We start from the raw sequence: 27,974 nt of genomic DNA on the forward strand, positions 1-27,974 counted from the left end.
GAGGTCAGCACCCACAATCTTTTAGCCCAGAAACTAAAAGAACAGCAGTTTGGTAGCTACTTGATGACACAGCGGGAAGTTAGTGCCATGAATGAAAGAAAATGTTCAGTCAAAGGTTTAATAGTCAATAGGTTTAATTCCTACTTAATTAGAGTGTCTTAAAGAAAAAGCACATAATCATCTGACAAAAAAAAGCTCTCTTATGTGCTTGCCGCTAACTTTTGGCTGAATCTGTCTCAGTGAATTGGCGGCATCACGGTATTTTCTACTTCTATTTAATGCCCTCTAATGAATATTGATATGGTAAAAGACTTCCTGTGTTTAGTTGTCCACTTCCTGTGCTTCACAGATGTGGAAGAGGTGAGATTTAAGGGCTGAACAAGTCTCAGACGAGGGTTAAAGCATTTCACCAACTTTAATGAACATTAAGGATCACTGAGTCTCATCGGGAGGGTTTGTTTAACATCGCAACTGCTGTCAGTGTTGATCTGAATGTTTCCAGCCTACAAACGAATTGGTTTACAGATATGACCCATGTTTTCCTCTGCTCCAGCACTTCTGATGATCTCAGCCTGATCACCCCTATAGGAACTAAAATGCACTTGTACAGCGATCTCCTGTTAACTACTTATCACTACTTTTCTATGCAGCAAATGTAACTTTTATCACAGGATAAAGGATCTAATTTGATATTTATGAGAAAACATTTTTAATGTCTTACCTTTGTATATTTGTGTAAAAAGTTTGTGTCACCTGCCTCGATGAATACAGATTCATGATCGAATAACAAAGATCTCTCTGTCATTTGTTTCCTGTTATCTTGCAGCTGTTTCTCCCGACAAAATCAAATGTCACCGCGTGTTTGGCCCGAGCAGAGCAGTACTGGTACGTTACAATATGATGTGACCATAAGGCTGTTGGGGCTTTTCCAAAGACATTTATACTCACAAGATAATTTTTTTAGAAATAATATTAGTGACACTGATATGTTGACCAAACTAGCTGAGGCATTAATTGCCATACCAGTGGTTTAGCTTATTCTTTCCCTTTTCCTACAGGTCAGATCTACTGATCATTTATGGTGTTTTGGAAATTTTAAAGCATTTAAACTCTCAACCACTGGCTTCAGTTCTGCTCTAAGCATCCAGTCTTTACAAGCTGTTTATTGTTGTGAGGTAACCCAGAGAAGACGTTCAGGGCCCTGGGCCCGGTTGGGGGGCGTGGCTACCCTGAGTGGCCCGGTTGGAAAAGAGAATAGTGTGTGGGGGACTCTTTAATGTCCTCACTAAAATATTTTGGTTATTTATTTATTTATTTATTTATTTATATTTTGACAAATAGCCTCTTAATCTTCATTACAACAGCAATGAAAGTAGTTGCAGAGTAGCCATAATATTAAACAGTTTTAAACAAACATAATAATAGTAATTATTATTATAACATAATTCAAACAGTATATAATCAACATATTCCCGGCTGCAGTTAAAGACTGACTAACAAACAAAAAAAACTAAAGAAAAAAACGTGGTATGTTTCTTAAAGTTACCAAAACAAACCAGTCTAAAGTCAGTGTGCTGTTTTCTGATGGGACTTGAGGCTGGAGCGCTGGGTGAAGCACTTCCCACACAGCGAGCACTCGTAGGGCTTCTCCCCGCTGTGGACCACCGCGTGTCTGATGAGGTTGCACTGTTTGGTGAAGCTCCGGCCGCACTGCAGGCAGCTGAACGGCTTCTCCCCCGTGTGGCTCCTCAGGTGCTCTTTGAGCTGACTGAACCTCATGAAGCTCTTTTCGCAGTACGTGCAGCTGAACCTCTTCTCGCCGATGCTGGACCTCCAGGGAGTCCTCATCCTCCGCGCAAGGCCGAAGCCGCTGCGGCTGTGCCCACAGAGGGAGGAGGCCGCGGGATTTTGCACCAACTCATCCTCAGCTAGGTTCCTCACAGGCGGTGCAAAGTCTCCGTACTGATGCTGTGTGTGTTGAGGAATTGAGCTCTGATCCTTGCAGTTAATCTGAGATAAAGCACTGTGTCCTTCATCTGCCTGCGGACGTTTACATCCAAATGTCCTGGATCGTCTTTTCACTCGTGCTGCACTCACCGTGGCAGAGTGTGTTTTCCCTGCAGCGTGAACCCTGTACACCATACCTTCTAAATGCAGGCTGCTTTGAGGTGTGAGCACAGCGGGAAACGGCTCAAACTGCTGCCCAGCATAGGGGAAGCTTGGGTCGCCGGCGTCTCCGCACAGACTGGACGACCACAGGTGACTGTCAGCTTCCTCTGACGCAGACTTGTGGCCTGAATCGAGCGGAGCGGCGTTCTCATCGGGCTCTTCCTCTTTCTCATGTTTCACTATGAGTTCTGTCCCATTTTGGTTTGCGTTCAGATGCTGCTCTGGCAAAGCGTTGTACCCGTCCGTTGGGGAAATGACAGAATCCGGGTCCGTTGGGTTCTCAGCTGAGTGGTAATGGTCCACAAAGACGTCGGTCTGGACAGGCTGTGAGGCCCCAGATACTAAAGACAGAAAAGGAACCACACATAATTCCAAAGAAGGGGTTTTCAGTGGTCAACTTGCCCAAGATGTGTATCTGAAACTCACTCTGAAGTGTGTGTGTGTGTGTGTACATGTTTGTGTTTGCTCTCACTCAGTTTGTCCTCTGGGTCGTTCTTCCACTCGTCCTCCTCTGCACACTCCTCTTTGATCCGTACGTGCTCATCTTCGTTAGTGGGCTCCATGTGTGCACACTGCAACACCAGGCTCAGCATTAACACGTACACAAGTAAGACAACACACACGCTGTGCAGTCACATAAATACACAAACATATGTAAGCTGTGCAAGCAGAGGGATAAACCCACCTATGCTCAGTTTACATCTGTGTACAATATTGTGTACATTGAATTTTGGGGGATTTTGAACAGTTTAACTGCCAAAACAAGCAACTTCAAGACTTCTTGGGCTCTGGGAAACACTGAAAGCCCCCCCCCCCCCTTTTTCTGGCTTTTAATGAACTAAATGATCAGCTGATTCATGGGAAAAGCAGATCAATATATAATCAAAATAAAAGGAGGCAGTATTCATACCTGCTGGGGCTGATTTTGAGCCTCAGCATCCATCTGTCTGTTCCAGTCTGCGCCCTGTCTCTCTTGGTTCAAAACTACTTTCACAAAAGGAGAAAATCTCCCAGCTGCTGGAGGATAAAACACTGAGGAAGCGGAACAAAGATACAGATTGGGATCACGTTTCTTGAAAGCAGGAACTACAGACGGCAACTTGGCAAATAAAAATCCTCACCTTTCCTCCTGGCTCTCATCCTGGCCCTCCGCAGCTCTGCCTCCATCCCCTCACATTTACGCTTCAGCAGCTCGATGTCCCGCCGGCTCTGGCTCACCTCAAGCCGGAGCACCGCGCAGCTGTCATCCACACGCCGGTTTATCTCCGCCACAGCCGCCTTGGCCAGGACCTCCATGACGGACAGCAGCTGGCTCTGGAAGCTGCAGTTCTCCATTTTGCAGCTACTTCGGCTTCTTATTCAGATGCAAATTAATATATTTGCCCTTACACGCCTGAGTGTGACTCACTCTCAGGATGAATGTACACAGATTGCGGGTCAGAGTATTGCATTCATTGCAGCAGCGGAGCGAACGAAAATCTGTTCCGTTAATTTCTTCAGCGGATGTCGAGCAGAGGGGGCGCTCGTTTTCTTATTAACCCTACATCCCGTGTGGGCGGTGTCACTCCCGCTCCAGTTGCTCGCATCAGTTATAAGTAACTTTATTTATTTATTTATTTTTTAAACAAATGTACTTAAACATCTTTTACCACATGAAATAAAATACGTTAACCAGGTTAGTCCAGTTTTATTTCCGCCCTTATGGGACGTGCAGGAATATAAAACGAAGTCACCATAGCAGCCTCCCTTGTAGCCACAGGTGTTACCGTAAATACGCGTTTACATGTGCACTGTCAGAACTCAAACCCCCAACAGGGTGACAAGAAATGAGGTGCCTACAGATATTTGAATAACCTTCTGAATAGATCTTGTTAGCGGATAGAAGGACACTTTAAAAGTTTTTGTCAACAACCAACGTCTCCATGGAGACGTATTTTATATTCTTTAATTTCTGTTTTACCACAGCATGTTGCCATTTATCATTTCAGACATTCACCTTTAGGTAACCACAGGAGGCGTTAAAACTCTTAAACACATTACCAAACACACTGCTTACGACCACAAGACAGTATGTTCTGTTTATGTGCTGTTTATGAATGATAAAAAGGAATAACTGTGTGTTGATGTTTGCAAATATGACAAAAGTTGCTAATACAGCAACCTTGTTGATAGAATAAATGTTATCAATCAAAATTGTTCCTAAAGCGTTTTGACGAATCATCTCCATGACTTGACACATAAACCACATGTCCAAAGAAAACAGATGTGTTACTAATGAGTTAATCTCAAGGCACAGATGTAATTAATCGACTCATTTACTAATAATTTATACATAAGATCCAGACACCAGCTTGTGAAAAAGACACTTTAATGCACCACTTACCTTCTTGTTAATAGCTCATAACAACTCTATAAAACACTGGTAAATGATTCATTACCTATTAGTAAAGCTGAGAGTGACAACTGTCCTATCCTAAAGATAAGATTACAGGGAAATTAGGTGACACGGCAGCACAAGACACAGAGTACATTAAGATACAGGAAGTTAGAAAGCTGCAGCCCACAGATGCAAATAAGAGGTGGAAAGTAAACAATAAGCTGAGAAATGAACCTGCAGTACAACACCCTAGATCAGTGTATATAAATGTAGTTTGTGCTTATTACTGCTCCAAAGCACGGTGAACTCTAGGCAGCTGTGAAATCACTCTTTTAACAATGCTTTTCACAGACACCTGATCAGACAAGGACTAAGTGAACAGTCAGTGTTATAGCAGGGAACTGGGATTACTTTCACTTGCGGATCTGAAAATCCAACCTACTTAATAATAACAGGTGTCTGTGGTAACTTGTGGTATTATTAATTCTTTGTAAATACTCTTTTATTGTCTGTGTTATATGTGGTTCTTTTTGGTTCTTTCAGTACACATTTAATGCTAATGTGCTAAGTTTTTAGCACTGAGCGGTACTGTGTGGTACTGGCTGGTACTGTGTTTTCATTTGTGTGTGTTGTTTCAGTTGTGCAGTGATTAGTGTTGATACGTAGCTGACATATACAAGTGGCACAGTCAAAGGAAATGGGCCAGACGTATTTGTCTTGCGTCCACAGCTGAACCGTGCCTTATGTACATTTACTGTCCATGTCTTTCTGTCAGGGTGAATCTCACACACGGTGCTCGGCCTGCACTGAGACAAACACAGCACACAAAGGGAAATAGATGCACTGTACAGATACACTGAACTGATTTCCCTAGTCAATCAGCAGAGGCGGAGAAACTGTGGGCCACATACAGAGAGAAAGCGCAAAAGAACGAGAGACACTCAGGAAGTTAACAGGGGAAGTTTAGTGGTTTCTTGCGTCATCATTTTATGCTGCTTCTTGCCGAGTGAAGGTAGGAACACTCGTATTCGCTTTTGAGCTTGTTTCTTTTCTCAAGTTTCTACAGTGAAACTCTTTCCTAGAAGGGGACAGATAGGGAGGGATGGTGGACGGGAGGAGAGCAGTGGCAGGTGTCAGGACGATGGAGAGGATGGGGAGCGAACAAGTTTGAATGTCTGTATGAGTCAGTATGTTCAGGCTTAACCAGTGCTTGACTTCCGCTGCAGAGAAAAAGGGGCCGAAATGGCCATGACATGTGAGCAAGGAGGACAGAGCTAGCCTGTAATGAACTCGGTCCACAGGCAGGAACTGAGATTGGAGGTTTAGGTGGGTCCATCTGTCCAGAGAGACATTGTGGTGTGACTGGAGTGAAGCATTCAGAGGCTCACTTCACTGAGTAGGAGAAGTACAGAGACAAGGGTGTGGCCTTTCATTCGAAAATAAATTGAGTGCATCGGGGGGAAGTGGAGAGCCACATATGCAGATTGAGGAGTCAGTGCCATTCGTTGTTTGAATCTGGGGGAGATTGTTCTCTGCATTGTGAATCTGGTGTTTGCACAAAGAAATGTCTGTTCTTTCTGCTTTTTTGCAGGGCGGAAGATCAACTAAAGCATGTCCTAACACTCCAGCTTTAGCACAGGAACTCCACTGCAACGTAGCTTTCAGAGGAAGCAACCTGCACCCAACAACATGCACTGAAGTAAAGGAAACAGAAGCAGCAGCAGTAGCTCGGTCAAATCTCTGAAATGTGCGCCACCTCTACACTGTAACTGTCACATTAACCGAGTTGGCCAACACATCCAGCAGCCACACAGAAAGTCAGTGTGACGGCCACAAACGGAGCACCTCAGGCCGGACTGAATGTGAGGTGAAAACAGCAGACAGGAAGAGATGCGAAGAGTTCGGAGAAGAGGAGGGAACAAAGAGAAGGTGTTTGGATGTGATCTGCTCGAGCACCTGACTGCCTCCTGTCAAGAGAGTAAGTGAAATGCCCCCACTGCAAAAAAAAAATGTGTATATTAAAGATAAGGATATACTGTATATCCTGATTAATCTGGAGTGTTACTCAACGTGTTCTTGCCTTTTATGTTAAATAATTTCTCTCTCAAGACTCCAACCACACAGCACCATCCACACCAAGTCTATTCAAATGCTTTAAAGAGCAGCTATTGGTCATTTTATATTGGGAGGGTTGTAAACACATAGAGCTGTTTCATTTCTCCCAGGAGTCCATGTATTATTCTGACTGTCCCCTCTGACATTTCAGGGGATTTTTTATTTTCATTTTCCTTTAGATAGAAACAGAACTACGAGTCTGAAGCCTTGCTCGTGGCTCTGTGAGGTTGTACTTAGGTGCAGCAGTGCTACAGGCTACATGCTAACATGCTGATGTTTGGCAGGTATAATGTTCACCAGTGATCACAAAAATAGCTCAGTGTCTTAGCATGCCAACATTTGCTAATTAGCACTGAACACACGGTACAGCTGAGGCTGATAGGAATGTCATGGCTTCTGTGGGTATTTGGTCTCAAACCAAAGTGTTGGACGAACTGAAATTTTGACCCGATGATGGTGTAACACCAGATGATGGGATACATGAATGTTTGTGCCACTGCCACCAACAGCTGTTGAGACACTCAAAACCACAAATACCAATTGCATGCCGGTGCTAGAGGAAGTGTAAGATTCACCCTCTGTGGATTATGAAAGTTTGCACAAAACTTCATGGCAATTCTTGACCTATAAACCTATTGACATATTCCGGTCTGGACAAAAGTGGTGGATGAACATTGTGATCCACAGAGCCATGCTGCTGGACTAAAAATGTTTTACAAATATTTGTGTAATGTTTAATTTATAAACTTGTATATTTTCTTACGTTTGGCTCATCACAGGGTACACCCACCATAAATAATTTATTTATGGGTGCTGGTTAGTATTAATCTGCACAAATGGACAAAGAAATACCTGTACACATCAGTTTTGTCTCTAAAGCTTCTTTTGCTCTATGTGGACATGATGTTTCAACCACAGTTAGTCTTCCTGAGGTGTCAGCTAAGAACAAAAGAAAAATTAGGAAGGAGATCTCAGTGTTTTTTTTTTTTAATCTTTTTTCACAAGATATATTCACCATAAACCAAATACAAATGAGGTTCTAGACTATCATATATAAAACATAATAGACAAGACAAAGTACACAAAATCTGAATGTATATGTTAACATTCAAAGTTTACATATGTGTCATGTTATTGTCATGTTATTATTCAGGTCGTTTATTTATTTGAGGCATTTTACACAGTTCCTCAGGTCTTGCGATGCTGCAGTGAATTTGTAGAGAGTCATGGAATCGTGGATGGAATCTACAGGTTGTCTGGCGTGTCGTCCAACATACAGAAACTGAGGCAAGTTGTGTGTGTGTGTATGTGTGTGAGAAGCTGTGAGTCTCTCTTCGAGCCTACGTCTTTAAATGTACACTCTACGAAGTTTTAACACAAACAAATTCCTCTTTGTCTACAACCAGGAGTGAGTTTGAGAGCGACGGGAATCCAGATCTGAACAAGGATGTGTATCTGCAGGACATCCACTGTGTCAGCTCTCTGTGTAAAGCTTATTTCAGAGAGCTGCCAAACCCTCTGCTCACATACCAGCTGTATGACAAGTTTGCTGTGAGTAGCTCAGACACATAACGATTTCCCACAGTTTCCCCCCTCCTGTTTGTTTATGGAGTGATCACACTGGTATATCGTGTTTACACCTGCTGGCTTTATGCACAGGAAGAATTAGACTCCAATTAAAAAACTGAACTAAACTTGTTACAGGAGGCTGTGGCCATCCAGTTGGAGGAGGAGAGGCTGGTAAAGATCAGAGATGTGCTGAAGGAACTACCAACACAACATTACAGGTACGGTCTGTACCCACTGGCAGCTAGAGCTAGATATTTCCCCCGGGAGTTGGTGGAAACCAAAAACAGAGCTAAAAGAGGTGGCCAGAAACTCAACTCCAAATGAAAGATTATCTTGCTCTGTAATTTCTGGATGGGTATTCATATCAACTTAACAACTTGACAGTGCTGTGTTTACAGCTTGTTTCTGCTGCTCCCCACTGGTGGAAAAATTTTTTTATTGCAGGTTTAAGTCTTCACCTTCTTTCCCTCAGGACTCTGGAGTTCCTGATGCGTCATCTTGTCAGAATGGCCTCATATTCCTCAGAGACCAACATGCACGCCAGAAACCTGGCCATCGTCTGGGCCCCCAATCTGCTCAGGTGTGCTAATATCAGTGGCATGGATCAGTGCGTGTTGTCTGTGTGTTGTTGTCCATCTCTGCTGAAGCAATACACTGAACTACAGACTGTTCTGTATCTGCTGGAAAGTATGATGTACATGAGCTGTTTATGTGTATCAGAGGCACATGTGTCAAGACTGATTACATATTACTATGGGTGAAATTTAATCAGCAATCAACTCATCCACTACATACAGCTCTTCCTTTTCTCCCTTTCTCCTTTATTCATTTACCCCTCTCTATTTTGTTTTTATTTTTCACTTTCTTCCTTTCTTTTATTTCTCCTTTCACTCTTTTTTTGTAATTAATTCCTTTCAGCATTCATTCACTCATCTTTTTCCATCCTGCCCGTGTTATAACCCACTCAATCAATCAATAATCGGTCAATCAATCTGTATGTTAAGGTCAAAGGACATTGAAGCGACTGGTTTTAACGGTACGGCAGCCTTCATGGAGGTCAGGGTTCAGTCCATTGTAGTGGAGTTCATCCTCACACATGTCCCTCAGCTGTTTCCTGGACAAGGTTAGAACACACACACACACACACACACACACACACACACACACACACACACACACACACACACACACACACACACACACCTCTGATTAATCTTATTCTTCTGCTGTATTCAGGTGAAACAAGTGAGAGAAGGAAGTCCCTCCCCTCCCCAACAGCAGCGTGCATACAGGATGACACATTGTTCAAGTCTGTTTCCACTCAGCCTATCGCCAGCTTTGGCAACATCAGTCCAGGAGACGGTCCTCTACCCATAAGACCCTACCACGCTATCATTGAAGGCACAGACAAGTGAGTAGACCCTCCATTTATCAGGAGTGTGATTACGTAACATTCCAGGTTTACCACTGTGTTTACCACACACCGTGAATGTCTGTGTCCTGTTCACCTCAGGAGGAAAGGATCTCTTAAGGGCAGGAAGTGGATGTCCATATTCAACATCGGAGGACGATTCCAAGACCAGAAGCGAAGGCACAAACCTAAAGGTACAAAACCTTCTCATTAAAGCTAGTAGTAGTAAAAACTTCTACCCTCATTCACTTTCTCTATCCTGCGAAAAACAGGTGATCAAAACCTACAAATTCATATGGTAAAACCAAAACATATTTATGTAATGTTAAGGTTGAAGTTAAAAATCTTTGGGGTTATAATCAAATCAGTTATTAGATTTAGAACCAAGTTGTTGCAGGCTGTTTCGGACAGGAGGTTTAAAGTATCTGTTATCAGTTTTCACAGCTTCCTCCTCATCCCACTCTTGAACGTATCTTGAAAAATGTTGTTTCAGAGAAAGACAGGACTGCTTTGAGACCAGCAAGAAGCATGGACTCCCTCAGTGCCCCGACATATCCAAATGAAGGTGCTGCTCCCCTCACACAAATCACAAATGAGTAGAACATGTTCTCAACTATTTTCAACAAACAAAAAACAAAAAACAAAATAGAAGTTTGTGACCCAGGTCTTTCCTGTCATATCATATTCCAGGTTCCAGGCGTTCTGCTCAGCGCCCTCCCTCCACCCACATGTCTCCCCTTGTCACCCCCTCCCCCCAGTCAGGCTCAGAAGTCGCGGGATCTTGTGGTGCACTAGGTGGCAGCGAATATGCTGTGACATACCGCAGGGGAACAGGGTTAGTGAGCGGGGGTGCGGGGACCCAGGGCACCTATACTGCTCTTGACCCTGAGGGCTTGGGAATCGCAGGCAATGAGACTCTACAGTCCAGATCCCCGGGACTCTCCACTAAAGCAGGACGAAGAGCAGCCATGCACATTACAGGGCCCACCCTTGTTACTGTGCCACTTCATATTACGTCTAACCTGGCATTAGGGGTGCTGCAAGGGGGAGGAAGCAACAGGGTCATCCACTGTGGTAGGGATAAGGATGGATGGGACAAGGTGGAAGGTAAGGAGGGAGCAGACAAGGTGGAGAGGAAGGAAAGCAGCGAGATGGAAATGAAGGTGGAGGAAGGCAGAAAGGTTGAGGAAGGGGAGAAAGACAGGGAAGGAGATTTGGACATGGAAGGGAATACAGTGGTGGCAGGTGGTGTTGGCGAGGAAAGGGGTGAAGGAGCAAAAGAGGAGGAGAAGAAGGAAGAGGAGGTGACAGGAGGTGGAGTTGTGTCTAGAGAGCAACGAACCACAAGCCTCAACTCCAACGCAGACAATGAAGATACTGCAATTGATGACCAATACACTGACGACATCAGTGAATACATGGGTAACTCCACCTTATCTTAATCACCTTTACTTTAAATACTAGGGATGAAACATGATTGTTATCAATATAATTTACTTGTTAAGCAGCTGTTTGATTGAGTCTATCCACCACTTTGGTCCAAACTGAAATATCTTTGCAACTACTACATGGATTCAAATAAATACTGGTACAGATAATTAAGGTCCTCAGAGCATGAATCCTCTGGAGGTTTTTGATTTAGCATTAAATACCTCAGCAACTATTAACTACAATACCAAACACTGAATAACCATGATGACAGAATTTAATTTACTGAATTAGCTCATCTCTGATCTTACCCTATATTTCATTCACAGACATGAAAGGGGTGGAACAACCTTATCCTCAGCCGGTGGCGACTCAGCCAGGAGATGTCTGTGCATCTGATGCTTCTGACATTTTCAGCTCATCTCAAGTGGAAGGAGACGACCAAGCAATGTTTGGCTACGTTGAGGATAACTTTGAATTCCTGGACCAAATGGACTGCAGTGTTCCAGACCATATGGACTGTAGCAGTTTCTATCAGGTCTGTGCCATTTTAATCTATACAGATGAAGCTTGAACTGTATTTGAAGGTTGTAAATATTTCTTAACACATGGTGCATAAAAGGTAGTAGGTTTGCAGAAGAGAACAGTAAAACTGATTTGAGAAATCCTGGCATAGTTACAGTTAGACAGGTGTTTGGATTGTCAGGAGTAAGATCACTCTGTGTTAGTGAATGTCTGACAAGGTTCTCATGAAGAAAAGTTTCTTTCCACTTCCTGTCTCATTTTACCTCTCAGGTGAACGAGTTCTCTGTCGAACCTCCTGGTCACTCAGACGATGAGTATGAAGTCATGATACAACCTCACCAGCCTGCAGAGCAAGAGATGCCCCTGCAAACAGACCCTGAAACAGAAACCCAGAGCCAGAACGAGTTAAATCCACACAGGCCGCTCAGCCTCGACCTGCACAGCCGACACACTAAATCCCTCAGCTTGCCTTATATGACCTCACCTGTCGATGGACCGGAGGAGTCTTGCTCTGAAGAGGAGGATGTGGGGGACAATAGTGATGATAATGATTACAGTAGTGAGGAAGATGAGAGCATGTTTATCAAAAGCCTTCCCCCTGATTTCTTTTTAAACAGTATGGCCAATTTTGAACTAGATGCTGATAAACAAGACAGTTGCACCCTCGATGGACTTCCTGTTGATCAATCAAAGAGCTCTGAGGAAAGAGAATTTGAGACATTGCACTCTAAAGAACCAACTACTGGAGATCAGGAACAGGGGGAAGCGGTGCACGATGAAGATAAAGACGAACTGGTGGGAAAGCAGATAATGAAGACAGAAGAGGAAGATATATTTGATAAGCAAGGAGAACACATGCAAAGGTGAAACTAAATTCTGTTTTATATCTGTGTACGTAACACATCCTTATATAACAATTAAAAATATGGATAACAAACTATCAGTTCATAACATTAACTTGGTTATCCTGTGAGCTTTAATGAAGTATTTATTAAATAGTGCACATTTTCTTTAAAGCTGCACTCATTATTTTATATGAACATAACACACATAGAATCATTATCTGACTCTGTAGTTCCCCCCATCACTACTGTTTGGTTCAGTCTCTCCACCCTTGTCAGCCGTGCTTCCAGTTGCAGAAGGCAGCTGTTTTTAGGGGGAAAGCTCCGATGAACCCACTGTGCTTAATTGAAATTACATTTGCTTTATGTGTACATAGGCATTGGTATTAACCTGTTGTCTTTATATGATCAGTTTAAAATGAGATTATATAATTTCTGAAAGAGAAAAATAAAAATATTCTTTCCCATACAAATGAAAATTTTAATTAAATAGCAGTTTTCATCACTACTCAGAAAAGGTTACACAGGCTTTTAAGCCACTATGTATAGAAATGTCTTAGTGTAGTGAAGACAGCTGATCTTGCTGCCACCCTGTCCTTCCATGGATCTGACCTTAACCAATACAAATGCTGCACTGATTTTCACCTTGTGTATCTAATTTTTCTATAAAGAAAAAACTAAATACATCCTATAATGGCATGGAAGGTCTACATAAAGTTTATATAAGCTGTCATCAAGGTAAACTAGCCCACTTATATATCTTAACTGTTTCTGTTTCTCATCCATTTGCAGCGTAACAGCAGAGGAAGATCTCAGTACCTTGGAAAATGTTCAGAGTGATGAAGAAAAGCCTCCTGCTTCAGAAGTGTCACCACACTGCTGCGTGGATTTTCCACTGCCAAGCAATGACGACATTGATGAATTAGGCGCTATCAAGCACAAGGAGGAGAAGGAAGTGGTTGATAGTCCTCCCAGTGATTATCCACCTTGTCAGACAGATGCTTGTCCCACACAGGAGACTGATGACGTTTCATTAGAGGAGTCTAGAGAACATCCCAGCACATGTGTCAGAGAAGAAACAGAAGAGAGACACAGTGATGAGGAAGAGGACCGGAGCTCATACAACAAAGTGGAGGCAACGTTTCAAAAAATAGTTCTGGAAATAAAAGAAAGTGATGAGAACATGCTGGATGATCCCCCCGAAGACGGCGACAAAGGAATAGCTGACAAAAACGATGAAGAAAAGACACAGGAAGGTGGCAAAGAGCAGGACAGAAGAATTCATAGCAATGAAATTTGGGAGGAGGTTGATGTTGTTGAATGTGAAGTGACAGAGGATGAGGAAAGTGAGCAGGCTGAGACGGAGGGTGTTGCTGAGCAGGGAGATGTAGAAGAAGTTAGAGAGGAGAAAGAAGAGCAGAAAGCACAGGTGTCAGGAGATAAAACAGTGGAAGTGGAGGAAGGAGGGACAAATGGCACAGAGGTTAGAACAGAGGTAGAGGAGGAGTCAGAGGAGAGAACTGAAGAACAGCTCACTGACCTAGAGATGCAGCAAGAGTTTGAGGAAAAAGGGACTTGCTTACCAGAAACAAGTGAACTGGAAAAAGCAGTTATGGGGAAGCATGCCACCAATGAAGAAGCACAGCATCATGACAGAAAAGAAGTGGTTTCAAAAGAGCCAGAAAAGGAGAACAATGACAAAGAGAGAGCTGATGAGCAACTTAGATCTCTGCCAAGTGTAGATAAACAACTAAAAAAGGCCAGGCCTGATATGAAAAAATTGAAATGTGAAGAGAGTGAGAGTATCCAAGGAGGAGTTGGTAGGAAACTGGTTGTCTCCAAACACCCGAAAGTTTACCAAGTGAAAGCGGTGCCGATTGTGCCTCCGAAGCCTCAGCACTGCAAAATCACCGCCCTGACCCTCCGACAGCAGCAGCAGCAAAGAGAGAGAAGAGATGCAGACAGAGGCAGGGAAAACACGCTGAGAGTCCCGACTGAGCAGGACAAAGAACAGGGGAAGGATGGAGGGGAGAGGGAGAGGAGAAGGGATGGGGATGAAGGTACCGCGAGGGACACAAGCAGGAACAGTCCCCACAGCATGTGTTTCGACGAGGCCGTTGCCATAGCAACCATGAGGCGAGAAAAAGAGAAAGAGTGCGAAAAGGAGAAGGAGAGGCAGAGGGACAGGGGAAGTGAAGTACAGTGAGGAGGTTTTTTTTTGCCTGTATATTGATTTAAACTGATTTTCTGTACAAACTATTTTTCTACATGTAGTATAAAAGGCTGTATTTTATCTTTATCGATCAGGGATTACATTTCAGAATAAATTACAACAGTATTGTTTATCTAATGCTACTAAAGTGGTTTTTCTGCCATGCAAAAGCATGATGTGCAGCCAGAAAACTAATAGGTTTTTTTTTTGTTTTAAGTATTTTTGGGAGGATTTTTACCTTTGTGTTAGACAAAGAACTGTAGAGAGCTGACAGGAAAATGAAGGGAAAGGGATGGCGGGGAGGAAAGCAAAAAAGACAATGCAAACTGAGGACATTGCAGTTATATGGTCATCTTAAACCCCTAGGCTGTACGGATGATGCCCCATCAGAATAAATGAACAACTACAGTTGTGATGTCTGATGTTAAGTTAATAAATAAAAACTAATAAAAAATAAAAAAAAACAGATAAACTGAAAGCAAACACTGTGAGGTGAAGGTGAACTGCTGCTCCAACATGTTTTTGTTTATTTTACAAAGCATCTGGATAAACTGCCATTTAAATATATCTATATAGATATAGATATAGATATAGATATAGATATATAGAGGTCCCAAACTTTCATAGCTTATATATTGTAGGTCTGCAAAACAAAACATCCCATTGGACAACTAAATTTTGCAGTTAAAAGATGAACCTCAAATTCAGGTCACTCCTGTTTGCACTAGTTGTCTAATTATACAATACTTTGTAATTATATAAAGTATATGTATATATACAATATATGTATAAAGAAAAGGTCAGCAAGTATGTGGTTAAATGGTAGATTTGAAAAAGCAGGGATGATGAATGGAATGCATCACAAAAGAATGTCTCAAAAGTTTTTTGTATTATATGAATAAAATAATGTTTCCAAAACGGTGCCTGTTCTTGAAATCACATATTATACTATTTTATTTTTGTGCTTTGGAGGAAGTTAAGATTTTTTTTTCTGTAGGTACAGCCCAGATGAACAAAGGTATACCATCTAGATGATAAAAATGATGCATTATTTGAAAATAAATTTATTTTGTTGTGTTTGATGGAGATGTTTTCTTGGTGACATGTAATTTGGAGAGAGCAATATAGAGAACATTTATTTATTTATTTTTGGACAGCGAGACATTTATGATTCACGTTTATTAGAATAGTTACGTTTGTCAACCTCAACGTCACATCCGCCCTCTAAATTTCCCGGAAGAAAACCAAAATAAAACAGCTGGGAAAGGGCTTCGTCTCACTGTGCCAGCGCCACCTGCTAAAAAAATAGCGTGAAATTTGCGTCTTTTGCGCTATTATTTTCGCTCGGCAGGATGTCTTTCCCTTCCTCTTTTGGTACGCAGGTCGGAGCCATCATGGATGTGTTAGCGAAAGCTGCAGTTGCAGAGATAACGAAGCTGGTGGAGGACGGGAATGTGGTTCTGCGCCTGGAGATGTGTCGGAAGGACAGTGAGATTCAGGAGCTCAAAAGAAGTTTGAAGCTGATGGAGGTTGAACTTTGCAAAGCTCAAGATGCAGCCATTACTCGAGCTCCAGAGGACAAACACGAGCAAACAACAGCTGGGAGCCAGCTTAAAGGTAAGCTAGATCTCACATCTGGATCTGTGTGGAACCCTCACACCAAACTTCATTTAATATGTCTTAAATTCAGATTTCGCCTGCCAAGATAAAACTTTTCTTACATGGTAGAAGAAAGGTAGATGTCCATAACAAATTCTGTGGTCTTCTGTTTAATTCGGCTTAAAAATAACTCGATCATTTCAATACAGTCTTAATTATTAGACTGATTAGTTTAATTTTCATCTATAAAAATGACTCTTCAACTGTGAAAATATGGAGACGTTTTCAGTAGACTTAAGGGGTATGAGATTAACCTTAAAAGTAATGAACAATGTAGAAAGTTTCCAAAGTAAGTTGGTTCACTGGACACATGCTATGTTAAGGAATCAATCGTTAGTGTTCAGAAAATGTCTCCTCGTGTTCTTTCAGACATGGACACCTTCCAGTAAACAGGGTAAGTAAATAGCCATGAGGTTGAACTGTTCCACTTAATGATTGTGTTCTTGCTTTGTTGATTAGCATTTGTGGGAGGTAAGTCATTTTCTTTTCCTTTTAATTGCAGATGAAAAAGACCCCTATCTGGAACCAACGACTGCTGATTCACTCTGCGAGTCTCAACACGGGACAGAAGAGAGCCATGACATGAGGCCAGCAGTGAAACATGAGCCAGCAGATGAACATGCAGTCCAGGAAACAACAGAAAACAATGCAAAAGCAGCCACGGCTGATGTTTGCTTTGACACAGGAGAGCGAGATGACCCAGTCTGGCCTCCTGGTGCTTGTTGCATGTTTGAGAAAAGCTCTGTACCAATGCAGCAGCACATACAGATCTTCCCCTCTCACACTGAGCAGTTTTCTGCTCACAGAAATACAGAAACTTCATATGACTCTTCATCAGCTGCTACAGAGAAAATCACGGATGATTCCTTAAGTGTGCCAGTAAAAGTGGAGGTAGAGATTCGACCAATGTGCATGGGAAGTGCCCCTTCAGAGTCTGTTCGTGATGAAGCATTTAGACATGTTTCACACTCTGCAGTTAGTCACGACCAGTGCTTGCAGCCTGCTTCGCAACAGGCCGGGCCGTCACTAGCCCTGCCTCGTGTGCAGAGGTCCACAGCAGGCGCAGAAGATCACATCCTCAGTAGAAACAATCTGAGAGCAAAAAGGCTGCTGAATGTGTGGAGAACAAATCAGAAACTCTTCATCTGCTCTGTGTGCAACAAGGGTTTCCCCCGCTTGTCTCAGCTGGAGGAGCACAAGGCCACCCACCAACCCTTTAAACCTTTTAGGTGCCTTGAATGTGGGAAGTCTTTCACCCAAAAGACCCGACTGAAGACGCACCAGAGCGTGCACACGGGAGAGAGGCCGTTTAGTTGTAAAATCTGTGGCAAGATGTTTTCGAGGCAGGACAACTGTCTGAGACACGAGCGGTTCCACAGCGGCCTGAAGCCGTACAGCTGTGGGCAGTGTGGTAAAAGCTTCACAGTGCTAGGCAATCTTAAAATACATCAAGAGATTCACCTGCAAGGAAGGTAGCGCTCAGATCCTGAGGCTCCCAGCGGTACTAAGACTGAAGCGAATTTGCACAAACCTTAATTTATCTTATCAGTGTACTTTGATAGTTTTAATGCTTTCAGTGCAGTTTCATGGGAAAAGACAGGGGTGCTGTTCAAAGCACCGTGTACCTTCTTGTAGTGGTGGAAATGTATTTTTCTCACAGTCAGAAGTGGGTAATGCATCTATTCATTATCATGTATCTCTGTAAACATCATGTGAGATTGTTTGCTGCTAGTCAACAGTTACTTTTACATCAACAATACAATAAGATTTTTGAAATATGCTGCTACAGACTGCCGAAAATGACGGTTTCATTTTGACTTTCCTTTGATTTGGCAGATCATCTTGACCGTTTGAAAGATTTTGTTGTTTTTTTTGTAAATTCCCTGGGACAGAAACTTTGAGAAAATATTTATTGATACAATAACCAGATGGGGATGTCTGTTCTGGTTAATCCAGTAAAAGAAACAATAAAAACACATCATCACTTTGATGCAAGAGTCATATGAAATTCCCATAATGGTCTAAACTGTGGTTTCACAGGTCTGCGTCAGGACTGCTACAGCAATAAAAAAACAAAATTCTGTGACACAAAAGAAAATTTTGGGGACCTTTCTTTCTGTTTTTTCTTTTTAATGTGAAATACTGAATAGCTTTACCTCTTCAGCCCTGCCAGTTATTCAAATTAAACAGAAGGAAATATCGCTCACAAAGTCACAGACATGGAAATAGGGACAACATGAGCTTGCGCGTCATATTAAGGGCAACAGGTTGGGGATCACTGGTCAAACAGGTTTCTTTTATTATCATTATCATTATCATTATCATTAACATGACCAAACCAAATATATATAAAGTATATTTCTCAATGTTTTTATAAAATTAGAATAAAAAGGTTATTAAGTATCTAAGCTATATATGGATTTTTCAGAATAAGAGACGGTCATCTGCTGATAAGCGTTCACCACTTCCTCATCCAGCTCATTTTACAGGATGGACTCCATCGTGCTTCTCTTTGCTGTTTGTCTGCTGCGTCTATGGGAAGCACAAGGTAAAATCATTTTTACCACATTTTTTCTTCAAATGCTGTTTTATTGTTGTTGTTGTTGTACTCAGTCACTATTCAAGCAATGTAAGAAAAAAAAATCACATATTGTAGCATGTTTTGAGATGTAACTACAACTCATTTTTGACTTTTATAATATTGAGTAATGTATACATTTCTCAGTGATGGGCTTTTTGTCAGTTATTTCAACAGTTTAAACATTACTTTCCCTACCAATGGCTCACAAAAAAATGGAGGTGCCTGTTTCTTTTCTGTTTCTTTCTGGTCAGTTTAAAAAGGACGTTCATCTTCAGTGTAAGAGAAATTGAAATATAACATTTAAATAAATAAAATTAGGACATTCTTATACAAGGCCCTAATACTGTATACTGAGACAGGATTTAGGCTTTCTCCAAAAACCTGTGACTGTGACCTTTGAATTGCTACAACAACCACTGCATCAATTTCACATTTCCTCTTTTTTTAACACAGTAGTAACACAGTAGTCCACAATAAGGATATGTTGCCTTTCAGTGTTTACTTTCAACTGAACTGCCGCAGTTGACAAGTTGAAAAAAAGTGAACCTGAAAAAAAAAAAATCCTGTAACATGTCTGTGTGTGTGTCTGTCTGTCTTTAAGTTATTCTGTTATCACAGCAATTTCTAGCTGCAGATAGTACGACACATCCAGATTACATTTCAGCCTTTATTTTCCTTGTCTCTACTCACCTTGCTTTTTTTTCTTTAATTACCACTGTGACTAAATAAACATTCAAGTGATTTTGTGCTGTTGTGTTGTTTTACAGGGTCCAGTGCTCTGACTTCTGTATTTGTACAGAAGGGAAAGGATTTACTTCTGGGGGTCACAGAAGCAGATTTACCCACACAAATTAATTTTCTTTCATGGCTATTCAATAGATCAGACGTTTTAGTAACATTTTCACCTGATAAAGAACCGATAAAGTACAATGAAAGGGTTGAGGTTTTTGTGGGGAATTACTCCATAAAACTGAAGAATCTACAAGAGGCAGACAGTGGAGTCTATACTGTACGAGCGTATGGGGCTAAAGAACACACAGAAACTCAATACAATGTCACAGTTCAAGGTAGGATTGTTAACATTTCAGACACTGATATAGAGTACCTGCTGCCATGTCTCTAAAATGCTTCATGCTAACTTTCCCCCTCAGATTCAGTGTCTCCACCTCAGCTGATCATAGACTCTGTGCCCACAAGCTCAGGCTCCTGTAACATCACTGTGACCTGCAGCACACAGGACTCACATCACATCAACAGCACTTTTACATGTGACACACAAACCTGCAGTCAGGACATAGGAGAGGCATCAAAGGTCACAGCCTCTGGTGCTTCTCTCCAAGTCTACCTGTCAAGTGGATCAATCATCTGTAACCACAGCAACCAGGTCAGCTGGACCACAGACATGACCATAAATGTTTGCCCCCAACAACTTACAGGTGAGTCTGAGAACAAAACAGCCAGTTAACAGCTTTTAGCTCAGTTCTACTGTTTTTCACTGAAAACAAAAATGATCAGTTTTACCTTTTAGCCAGCATGAAATGTTAGTGTTGGGTAGGTTATAAAGCTGAACTAGAAAATGGTAAATCTAATTTTTAGTTTGGCTTTAATATTTTGACAGAAGTAGAAATCATTATTAACCCCTACGAGTAAAACTATCTGTCTGGCTGTATTTAAAATTACTCACTGAGTGACTTTTGAAATGCTGATGTTTTAAATTGTGTTTGGCTCCAGCCATTAGGTTTAAAAAATGTTGTTTGTCATTACAGAGCCCCCCTCCAACATAGCTCTTACTGTTGTCACTGTGGTTCTCTGCACACTTTTCATAGCAGCTTCCATTGGTGCAGCTCGTCTTTATCGTCAAAAAAGAACAAAAGGTAAGTCCACCTGTGCATTTTAACACAGAATTACAAAGTAAAACCTGCAAAATCCTATTTGTTTACATGAGAATTCAGCTTTCTAGCAAAGATCATCACCTGGCATACTCATAAATCCCCCTTGTGGTATAAGACAGTGCAATTACAATAAATCTGTAGTTAACAATATTGTAGACCTTTCATACAGTCTACATTATGGAGGGGAATCCATCCATCGTACATGTGAATATTGCATGTTTCAAATTATTCTATTGCCAGTAATAATAATAAGTAATAATAATAATAATAACACTTGGTCTCACTGCTTGGTGTTATTGTAAAAAAGGAACAAAAGGTAAGTCCACCTGTGCATTTTAACACAGAATTACAAAGTAAAACCTGCAAAATCCTATTTGTTTACTTTACATGAGAATTCAGCTTTCTAGCAAAGTTCATCACCTGGCATACCCATAAATCCCCCTTGTGTTACAAGAAAATGCAATTACAATAAATCTGTAGTTAACAATATTGTAGACTCTCTTTACAGTCTACATTATGGATGGGAATTAATCTATTCTCAGCTCAAATAGTGTAAAAGTGCAGACATGCAGTAAAATAGTAGAAAAGGTCAGTTAAAGCATGCTGAGAAAAATGTCATTTAAAGCAAATCACCATGTATTTTTCTGACTGGCCTGTAGATAAAAGAGAAGAGACTGAAGAAGCAGTGTATGCAGTTCCTGAGGTAAGTGTCAGTTCTTTTTAGATCCCTCTCCCAAATTTGCCAAATCAAGGAACAAAATTTCAGATGAAGTAAAAATGGCAACAACCTGCATTTATTTTCCAGTTCACACCTGGAGCCAGACCTCTGCTTCAAAGTTTAACCAACGATGCTTCAGGTCTTTCTCCAACCTCCACCTACTGCTTGGTAGGGCTTCCCACGGGATCCAAGGGATCTTGGGATTTTGAGCAATCTAACAGCTGAGACTGGAACTGGGCAAAAGAAAGCCATGTTTTCAAAATCCATCGGTAACATCAGTTACTGCATCAGTCTGCTGTTCCTGGTCCTGCAGCTTGCTCCTACCTGCCACAGGTGGTTGTTAGTGTTTGTGCTGCTTGCTTGTGCTAAAAAAAAAAAAAAAACAACCCCTGATCATCTGACCTGATCAGTGTGATGAATGTCCAGATACACTATGATCCATCTATCCAACCATCCTTCCATGGTCTTGTCTGGAAGTTAGTCTTCTCAAACTGCTGCATATGTGTAGTCAAATTGCTGAATGTGGGTCTTCGATTTATAGCTAGAAACAAAAGTCCAGTTTTCAGAACTGGATTTTTGAACAGAACAGGTGACACAGAATGCAAAACAGCAAATGCATTTTCCAAAAGTTGTGATACTTCACGTGTTTTCTGTGAAATATTTTCCACGTTGGACCTGCAGCGCAACCCCTGCTTCAAAGTCCAGCCAATGATGCTTCAGGTCTTTCTCCCTCCACCTACTGCTTGGTTGGGTTTCCCTCATTGCCTTCTAAATTTTTAGGTATCAATCCCCTGATTGGTATCTTTGTAATGTTTCTTCATCTTCATGACTCATGTTACGTATTTGACAGGAAATCAACTCATCACCTGTTGGTCCTTGTTGTCATTCTTACACTTATTTGCTGTAAATAGGCACAAAGATTATTATTAAGTGTTTTTCTGAAAAAGTAACCAAAAAAAGTAATCTAAGGTTGACAGAGGAGAGAAGTAGTTAATGTCTGATGAGGTCAGTCTGACTGAAACGTTCATTTTTAATCATGGGAAACATTCAACAGTGTGGATTATTTTTCTATCAGAGGGTTTAGTTTTGATTAACAGTGTTATTCGTGTTATTCTGAGCTGCAGTGATGGAATAAAAGTAAAATCACCAGCACTGTCAAGAATTCTGTAGGATTAAATAATCTTGGTGCAATTAAAATGAGGCTGTAATATTTATTATGTAGTTATTAAGTGTGATAAACTCTTCCTCCGTTTGTTAGAAGCTGTTTAAAGGCCTGCAACAAAAAAAACAAAAAAAACAATTCGACTCACCTATAAAAAAACAAATCTGAAATTACCTGTTGCTCTTTATTATTTGTCACTTTATTGTCAACTCTTTTGTCCCTGCCGAGATCCTGTAGGAATAATGACTCAATTTTTCCAGTGATCTGGTCAGTAGTTATGACACCAGGAGTTTCTGCAATAGAAATCCCTCCTGTTCAAAGTGCATCTGTCACCATGGTGACTGCTTGGCTGCATCAGTCCAGTTTGCAGCTCTCTTGGGAGCATCATCCAAACACGCGCACGTGTGTGTGTGTCTTTATAAGCTGTTGACCGTGTGGTTCTTGGACTGTCCAGAATGAGTTAACAGATGGTCATCTGCTGTTAAGCGTTCACCACTTCCTCATACAGCTCATTTTACAGGATGGACTTCATTGTGCTTCTCTTTGCCGTTTCTCTGCTGAATTTATGGGAAGCACAAGGTAAAATCATTTTTACCACTTTTTTCTCCAAATACTGTTTTATTGTTATTTTGTTGTTGTACTGAGTCACTATTGCAGCGATGCAAGAAAAAAATCACATACTGTAGCATGTTTTGAGAAGTAGCTGAAACTCAGCATTTGATCAGAACTCATTTTTGACTTTTATAATGTTGAGAAATGCATACATTTCTCAATATGTGCTCAAGATATGCTTTTTGTCAATTATTTCAGGAGGGAGTTTTTTGCAGTTTAAAAAGGAAATTAATCTTCAGTGTAAGAGAAATTGAAATATAACGGAACATTTAAATAAAATTAGGACATTCTTGTACAAGGCCCTAATACTGTATACTGAGACAGGATTTAGGTTTTCTCCAAAAAATTGTGACTGTGACCTTTTACTTGCTACAACAACCACTGCGTCAATTCCACATTTCCACTTTTTTAACACAAAGTGAAACCATGTCCAGAACAAAGACATGTTGCCTTTCAGTGTTTCAATAATGTGTTATACATCCTTTGTGATTGAATAACCTGTATGTGAGTCTTTCCATTTGCTTTGTGTGAATGGCAACTATCATTATTATATTGTCAATATTGCCAATAGTACTGCTGTCACCATCTTTATCGGTATTATTCTCATCATCACATTTGTCATCTTGTCCTTTCTTCCTGTTTTCACCTTCAAATGAGATGCGCTATTATATAAAGAAAGCTGTACTGCTTTATTTGCTCTAGCTGTACAACTTTCGACATGTCTGACACTGACTATGAACACCATGAGCAAGATGCCAACTATTCTTTTTGGGACAAAAAGGGAACCTGAACAAAAGATTTTCCTGTAACACATACTGTATGTGTGTGTGTGTGTGTGTCTGTGAGTTATTCTGTTACTAGAGCAATTTCTAGCTGCAGGAACTATTTTGCACATTCAGATTAAATTTATTTGCAGTGTGAGAGAAGAACTTCTACAATGTACAGCAACAAAGAAACGAAAAGAAGTATTTTTTTTCCACAGAAAGTCTTTTAAACCACATGAGGAAACCTTCCTGCTGCAAATTCACTTCCTTTTTTTGCTCAGATTAGTTAGTTTTATTAGTATATGGAAGAAAATCATTTAGACCAGATTTGGAGGGCAGAAGTATTTGTATTTAGCTAGTAGTGAATCTACTCATATGAGGATGGACAATAGCATCAGTCCTATTGTTTCCTTTTAAGTTCTTTATTGAGGAGTTGAACAGAAATCTTTAACATCTTATGACAGAACTCTCTTCCCTGACAGGCTATTACAGTTAAATGTGGGAGAAATTTCAGTACAACTTGAAAAGTTTTGATGAACAATCATTGTAACTTCTCAGAATCAAACATATGCTGTTATGTATCATGAATTAATCTCAAATAATTTGTTTGTGTACTAAGATGCAGTGTGAAGAAAACAAGCTGAAGTCTCTTGACAACACAAGGTCCAAATCAGTGGATCCTCTTTCAGGGGGCTGTCCTATTTAAAATCACACACACAAAAAAACATAGAAAATTCAAAGCAACAGCTCAGTCCAGAAGTTCAGCCTTTATTTCCCTTATATCAGTGCTCACCTTGCTTTTTTTAAAATGTTATTTTAAATCACCACTGTGACTAAATAAGCATTCATTGTATTGTTCTCACAGGGTCCGGTGCTGTGACGCCTGCATTTGTGCAGACGGGAAAGGACCTACGTCTGCAGATCATGACACCTGTTTTTCTAGTTGATCGCAGTGAATTCAGATGGAAATTTAAAGATGAAAATATAATAAGATTATTTCATGATAACACAACAAAAATAATTGGCCGTTATGAAGGAAGGGCAGATATTTCTGTTCGAAATTACTCTTTGCTTTTGAAGAATGTGCAACAAAATGACAGTGGACTTTACTCTGCACACTTAATTGGGGACGATGACAAATATGTATCTGAATATAACGTCACAGTTCAAGGTAGGATTCACTAGATTTCAAATATTGACCCATAGCAGTCTCCCAGCTTCTAAAACTCTTCATGCCTGTCCCCTCCTCCACCCTCAGATCCAGTGTCTCCAGTTCATCTGATCGTAGACTCTGTGCCCACAAGTTCAGGCTCCTGTAACGTCACTGTGACCTGCAGCACACAGGACTCACATCACATCAACAGCACTTTTACATGTGACAACCAAACCTGCAGTCAGGACAGAGGAGAGACATCAAAGACCACAACCTCTGCTGCTTCTCTCCAAGTCTACCTGTGGAATGGCTCGATCATCTGTAACTATAGCAACCAGGTCAGCTGGGCCAAGGACGTTAAAACAACAGAAAATATTTGCCCTCAACTTGCAGGTGAGTCTGAGAACAAACAGCCAGTTAACAGTAATACAGAGTTTGGATTTAGCCCAGTTTTACTGTTTTTCTCTGGAAACAAAAACAATGAGTTTTACCTTTTAGCCAGCATGAATTGTTAGTATTGGGTAGGTTATTAAGCAGAACTAGAAAATGGTCAATGTAATTTTTAGTTTGACTCTAATATTTTGACAGGCAGAACTAGAAATCATTATTAACCTGTACCAGTAAAACTGTCAGGTGGTGTTTAAATTTAAATTTTAAATTTGTATAGTTAAAGCTGCAGTCTGACAGAAGCACAAGATGTGATGCTACAGTAGCACATTCCCACTTATGTAGCATGATTTATATTAGGTACAAATTTCTAATCTGGTTTTTGTTTGTCATTACAGAGTCTTCCTCCAACAATGTTGTCACTATGGTTCTCATCCCTCTTGTGATAATAATAATAATACTTGGTGTCATTGCTGGTAATTGTAAAAAAAGAACAAAAGGTAAGTCCACCTGTGCATTTTAACACAGAATTACAAAGTAAAACCTGCAAAATCCTATTTGTTTACTTTACATGAGAATTCAGCTTTCTAGCAAAGTTCATCACCTGGCATACCCATAAATCCCCCTTGTGTTATAAGACAGTGCAATTACAATAAATCTATAGTTAACAATATCATAGACTTCATACTGTCTACATTATAGATGGGAATCCATCCATCGTACATGTGAATATTGCATGTTTCAAATTATTCTATTGCCAGAAATGATTTTTCATTGTAGAAAAGGACACAGTCTAGAATTGTTGTGGTCTTCATGCTTTAGCCCATTCATTCCTAGCATCCATAGGCTACATCACAAAATACCAAATCCTATAAACAGGGATTTCAAAGTGTGCTACAGTGTGAAGATGGAATCACACATGCAAAATCTTGTCTTAATATAGGCACAGCTCAAATAGTGTAAAAGTGCAGACATGCAGTAAAATAGTAGAAAAGGTCAGTTAAAGCATGCTGAGAAAAATGTCATTTAAAGCAAATCACCATGTATTTTTCTATGACTGGCCTGCAGATCAAAGAGAAGACACTGACAATACAGTGTATGCAGTTCCTGAGGTAAGCAAATTTTTAAGATCCCTCTCCTAAATTTTCCAAACCAAAGAACAAAATTTCAGATGAAGTAAAAATGGCAACAACCTCATCCAAAAATGCTTGCTGTGATTTATTTTCCAGGTCGGACCTACAGCCCAACCACTGACTGAGAGTTCAACCAATGATGCTTCAGGTCTTTCTCCAACCTCCACCTACTGCTTGGTAGGGTTTCCTATAGGATCAGTGGGATCCACTGAGACCAGAGGCACAAGTCTGCCAGAAAGTGTGTATGCTCAACTCGAAAAACCTGCCAGGGCCTGAAAAACTCAGGAACTGTATTCCACATTCTGCACTTGTAGCATGGTGTGGGATTATTTTTTGTAAGACAACAATTATCTTTTACATCAACAATATACAAGAAGATTTTTGAAAATGATGGTTTCAGCTTGACTTTCCATTAATTTGGCAGATCATCTTAACATTTTCATAGACTTAGTGGGTTTTCTATGCCTGAACAAGAAGTGTGCAACTCCCTTTTATAACTGTTATAACTCTCTATGACACAATTTGTGACTGTTTATTGCAATGTTGAGTTATAAAGTGATTATGAGAGTACTCAATTTTCTGAGAAGGTCAAATGAGGAACTGTTTATCGATACAATAACCAGGTGGGAATGTCTGTTCTGGCTGATCCAGTAAATGAAACAGCTGACAAATAAAAATACTTAATCACATTGATGCAAGAGTTAGTGTAAAAAACAAAATTCTGTGACACCAACATAAAAGCATGGATCCATCCTGCCTTGTATCAACAGTTCAGGCTGATGGTGCTGGTGTAATGATGTGGGAGAGTTTTCTTAGCACACTTTGGGCCCCTTGATACCTACTGAGCATCATTTAAACACCACAGCCTTCCTGACTATTGTTGATGACCATGTCCTTCCCTTTATGACCACAGTGGACCCATCTTCTGATGGCTGCTTCCAGCAGGATAACGTGCCATGTCACGAAGCTCAGATTATCTCAAACTGGCTCCTTGAACATGACAATGAGTTCACTGCACTAAAATGGCCTCCACAGTCACCAGATCTCAATCTAATAGAACACCTTGTTAAACTATAACATTGAACAGTATTACAGTGCTAGAATACATTTTGTTTGTTCAAGTGACATGAAACTGCAGATGTTCAAACGAGCTGTGCTTCTTCTACAGATTTTCAACTCTATTCAGTTAATTAATTAAATGTAATTTTATACTTGTGCCAAGACTGTATAATATATGAGTAATTTTCAATCTTTGTCACGGTTTT

At 40.7% G+C, this 27,974-nt stretch overlaps 5 protein-coding genes across 7 annotated transcripts; 4 read left to right on the forward strand and 1 right to left on the reverse strand.

Moving 5' to 3' along the window:
* Nucleotides 1-1,059: 1,059 nt before the first annotated feature.
* On the reverse strand, nt 1,060-3,703 carry si:ch211-155e24.3 (uncharacterized protein LOC100150696 homolog). The gene is made up of 4 exons (XM_041054608.1): nt 3,291-3,703; nt 3,080-3,201; nt 2,642-2,741; nt 1,060-2,510 (listed from the first exon to the last, which is right to left on the reverse strand). Exons 1-4 carry the CDS (start codon nt 3,502-3,504, stop codon nt 1,567-1,569), a joined length of 1,380 nt encoding a protein of 459 aa, XP_040910542.1. The 5' UTR covers nt 3,505-3,703; the 3' UTR covers nt 1,060-1,566.
* A 2,219-nt stretch (nt 3,704-5,922) lies between these two features.
* On the forward strand, nt 5,923-15,665 carry si:dkeyp-68b7.12 (rho GTPase-activating protein 30). Its single transcript, XM_041054583.1, is given in 14 exon segments — nt 5,923-6,524; nt 7,846-7,948; nt 8,068-8,212; nt 8,366-8,448; nt 8,703-8,810; nt 9,235-9,353; nt 9,467-9,641; nt 9,744-9,835; nt 10,135-10,206; nt 10,332-11,063; nt 11,399-11,607; nt 11,865-12,457; nt 13,229-14,582; nt 14,585-15,665. Coding segments are annotated over 14 exon segments (3,921 nt in total). The 5' UTR covers nt 5,923-6,436; the 3' UTR covers nt 14,633-15,665.
* A 247-nt stretch (nt 15,666-15,912) lies between these two features.
* LOC121192747 (zinc finger protein 180-like) lies at nt 15,913-18,795 on the forward strand. Of its 2 annotated transcripts, XM_041054617.1 has the most exons (3): nt 16,073-16,265; nt 16,677-16,701; nt 16,810-18,795. In XM_041054617.1, exons 1-3 carry the CDS (start codon nt 16,200-16,202, stop codon nt 17,781-17,783), a joined length of 1,065 nt encoding a protein of 354 aa, XP_040910551.1. In that variant the 5' UTR covers nt 16,073-16,199; the 3' UTR covers nt 17,784-18,795. The 2 variants fall into 2 exon arrangements, with proteins under 2 accessions (XP_040910550.1, XP_040910551.1); XM_041054616.1 differs by lacking the exon at nt 16,677-16,701 and having other exon boundaries at nt 15,913-16,265.
* LOC121192754 (SLAM family member 7-like) lies at nt 18,736-25,783 on the forward strand. 2 transcript variants are annotated; one of them, XM_041054629.1, is made up of 6 exons: nt 18,741-18,855; nt 19,656-19,955; nt 20,040-20,324; nt 20,655-20,762; nt 21,440-21,483; nt 21,586-23,884. In XM_041054629.1, the coding sequence occupies exons 1-6, from the start codon at nt 18,798-18,800 to the stop codon at nt 21,721-21,723; spliced, it is 933 nt and encodes a 310-aa protein (XP_040910563.1). In that variant the 5' UTR covers nt 18,741-18,797; the 3' UTR covers nt 21,724-23,884. The 2 variants fall into 2 exon arrangements, with proteins under 2 accessions (XP_040910564.1, XP_040910563.1); XM_041054630.1 differs by lacking the exons at nt 20,655-20,762; nt 21,440-21,483; nt 21,586-23,884 and adding an exon at nt 25,583-25,783 and having other exon boundaries at nt 18,736-18,855.
* On the forward strand, nt 23,120-27,933 carry LOC121192752 (SLAM family member 9-like). Its single transcript, XM_041054623.1, has 6 exons — nt 23,120-23,239; nt 24,902-25,207; nt 25,295-25,582; nt 25,975-26,076; nt 26,645-26,688; nt 26,806-27,933. The coding sequence occupies exons 1-6, from the start codon at nt 23,182-23,184 to the stop codon at nt 26,983-26,985; spliced, it is 978 nt and encodes a 325-aa protein (XP_040910557.1). The 5' UTR covers nt 23,120-23,181; the 3' UTR covers nt 26,986-27,933.
* The last annotated feature ends 41 nt before the right edge of the window (nt 27,934-27,974 follow it).

Source organism: Toxotes jaculatrix, chromosome 14 (assembly GCF_017976425.1).
Source record: "Toxotes jaculatrix isolate fToxJac2 chromosome 14, fToxJac2.pri, whole genome shotgun sequence".
In the NCBI taxonomy this organism is placed as follows: Eukaryota; Metazoa; Chordata; class Actinopteri; family Toxotidae; genus Toxotes; species Toxotes jaculatrix.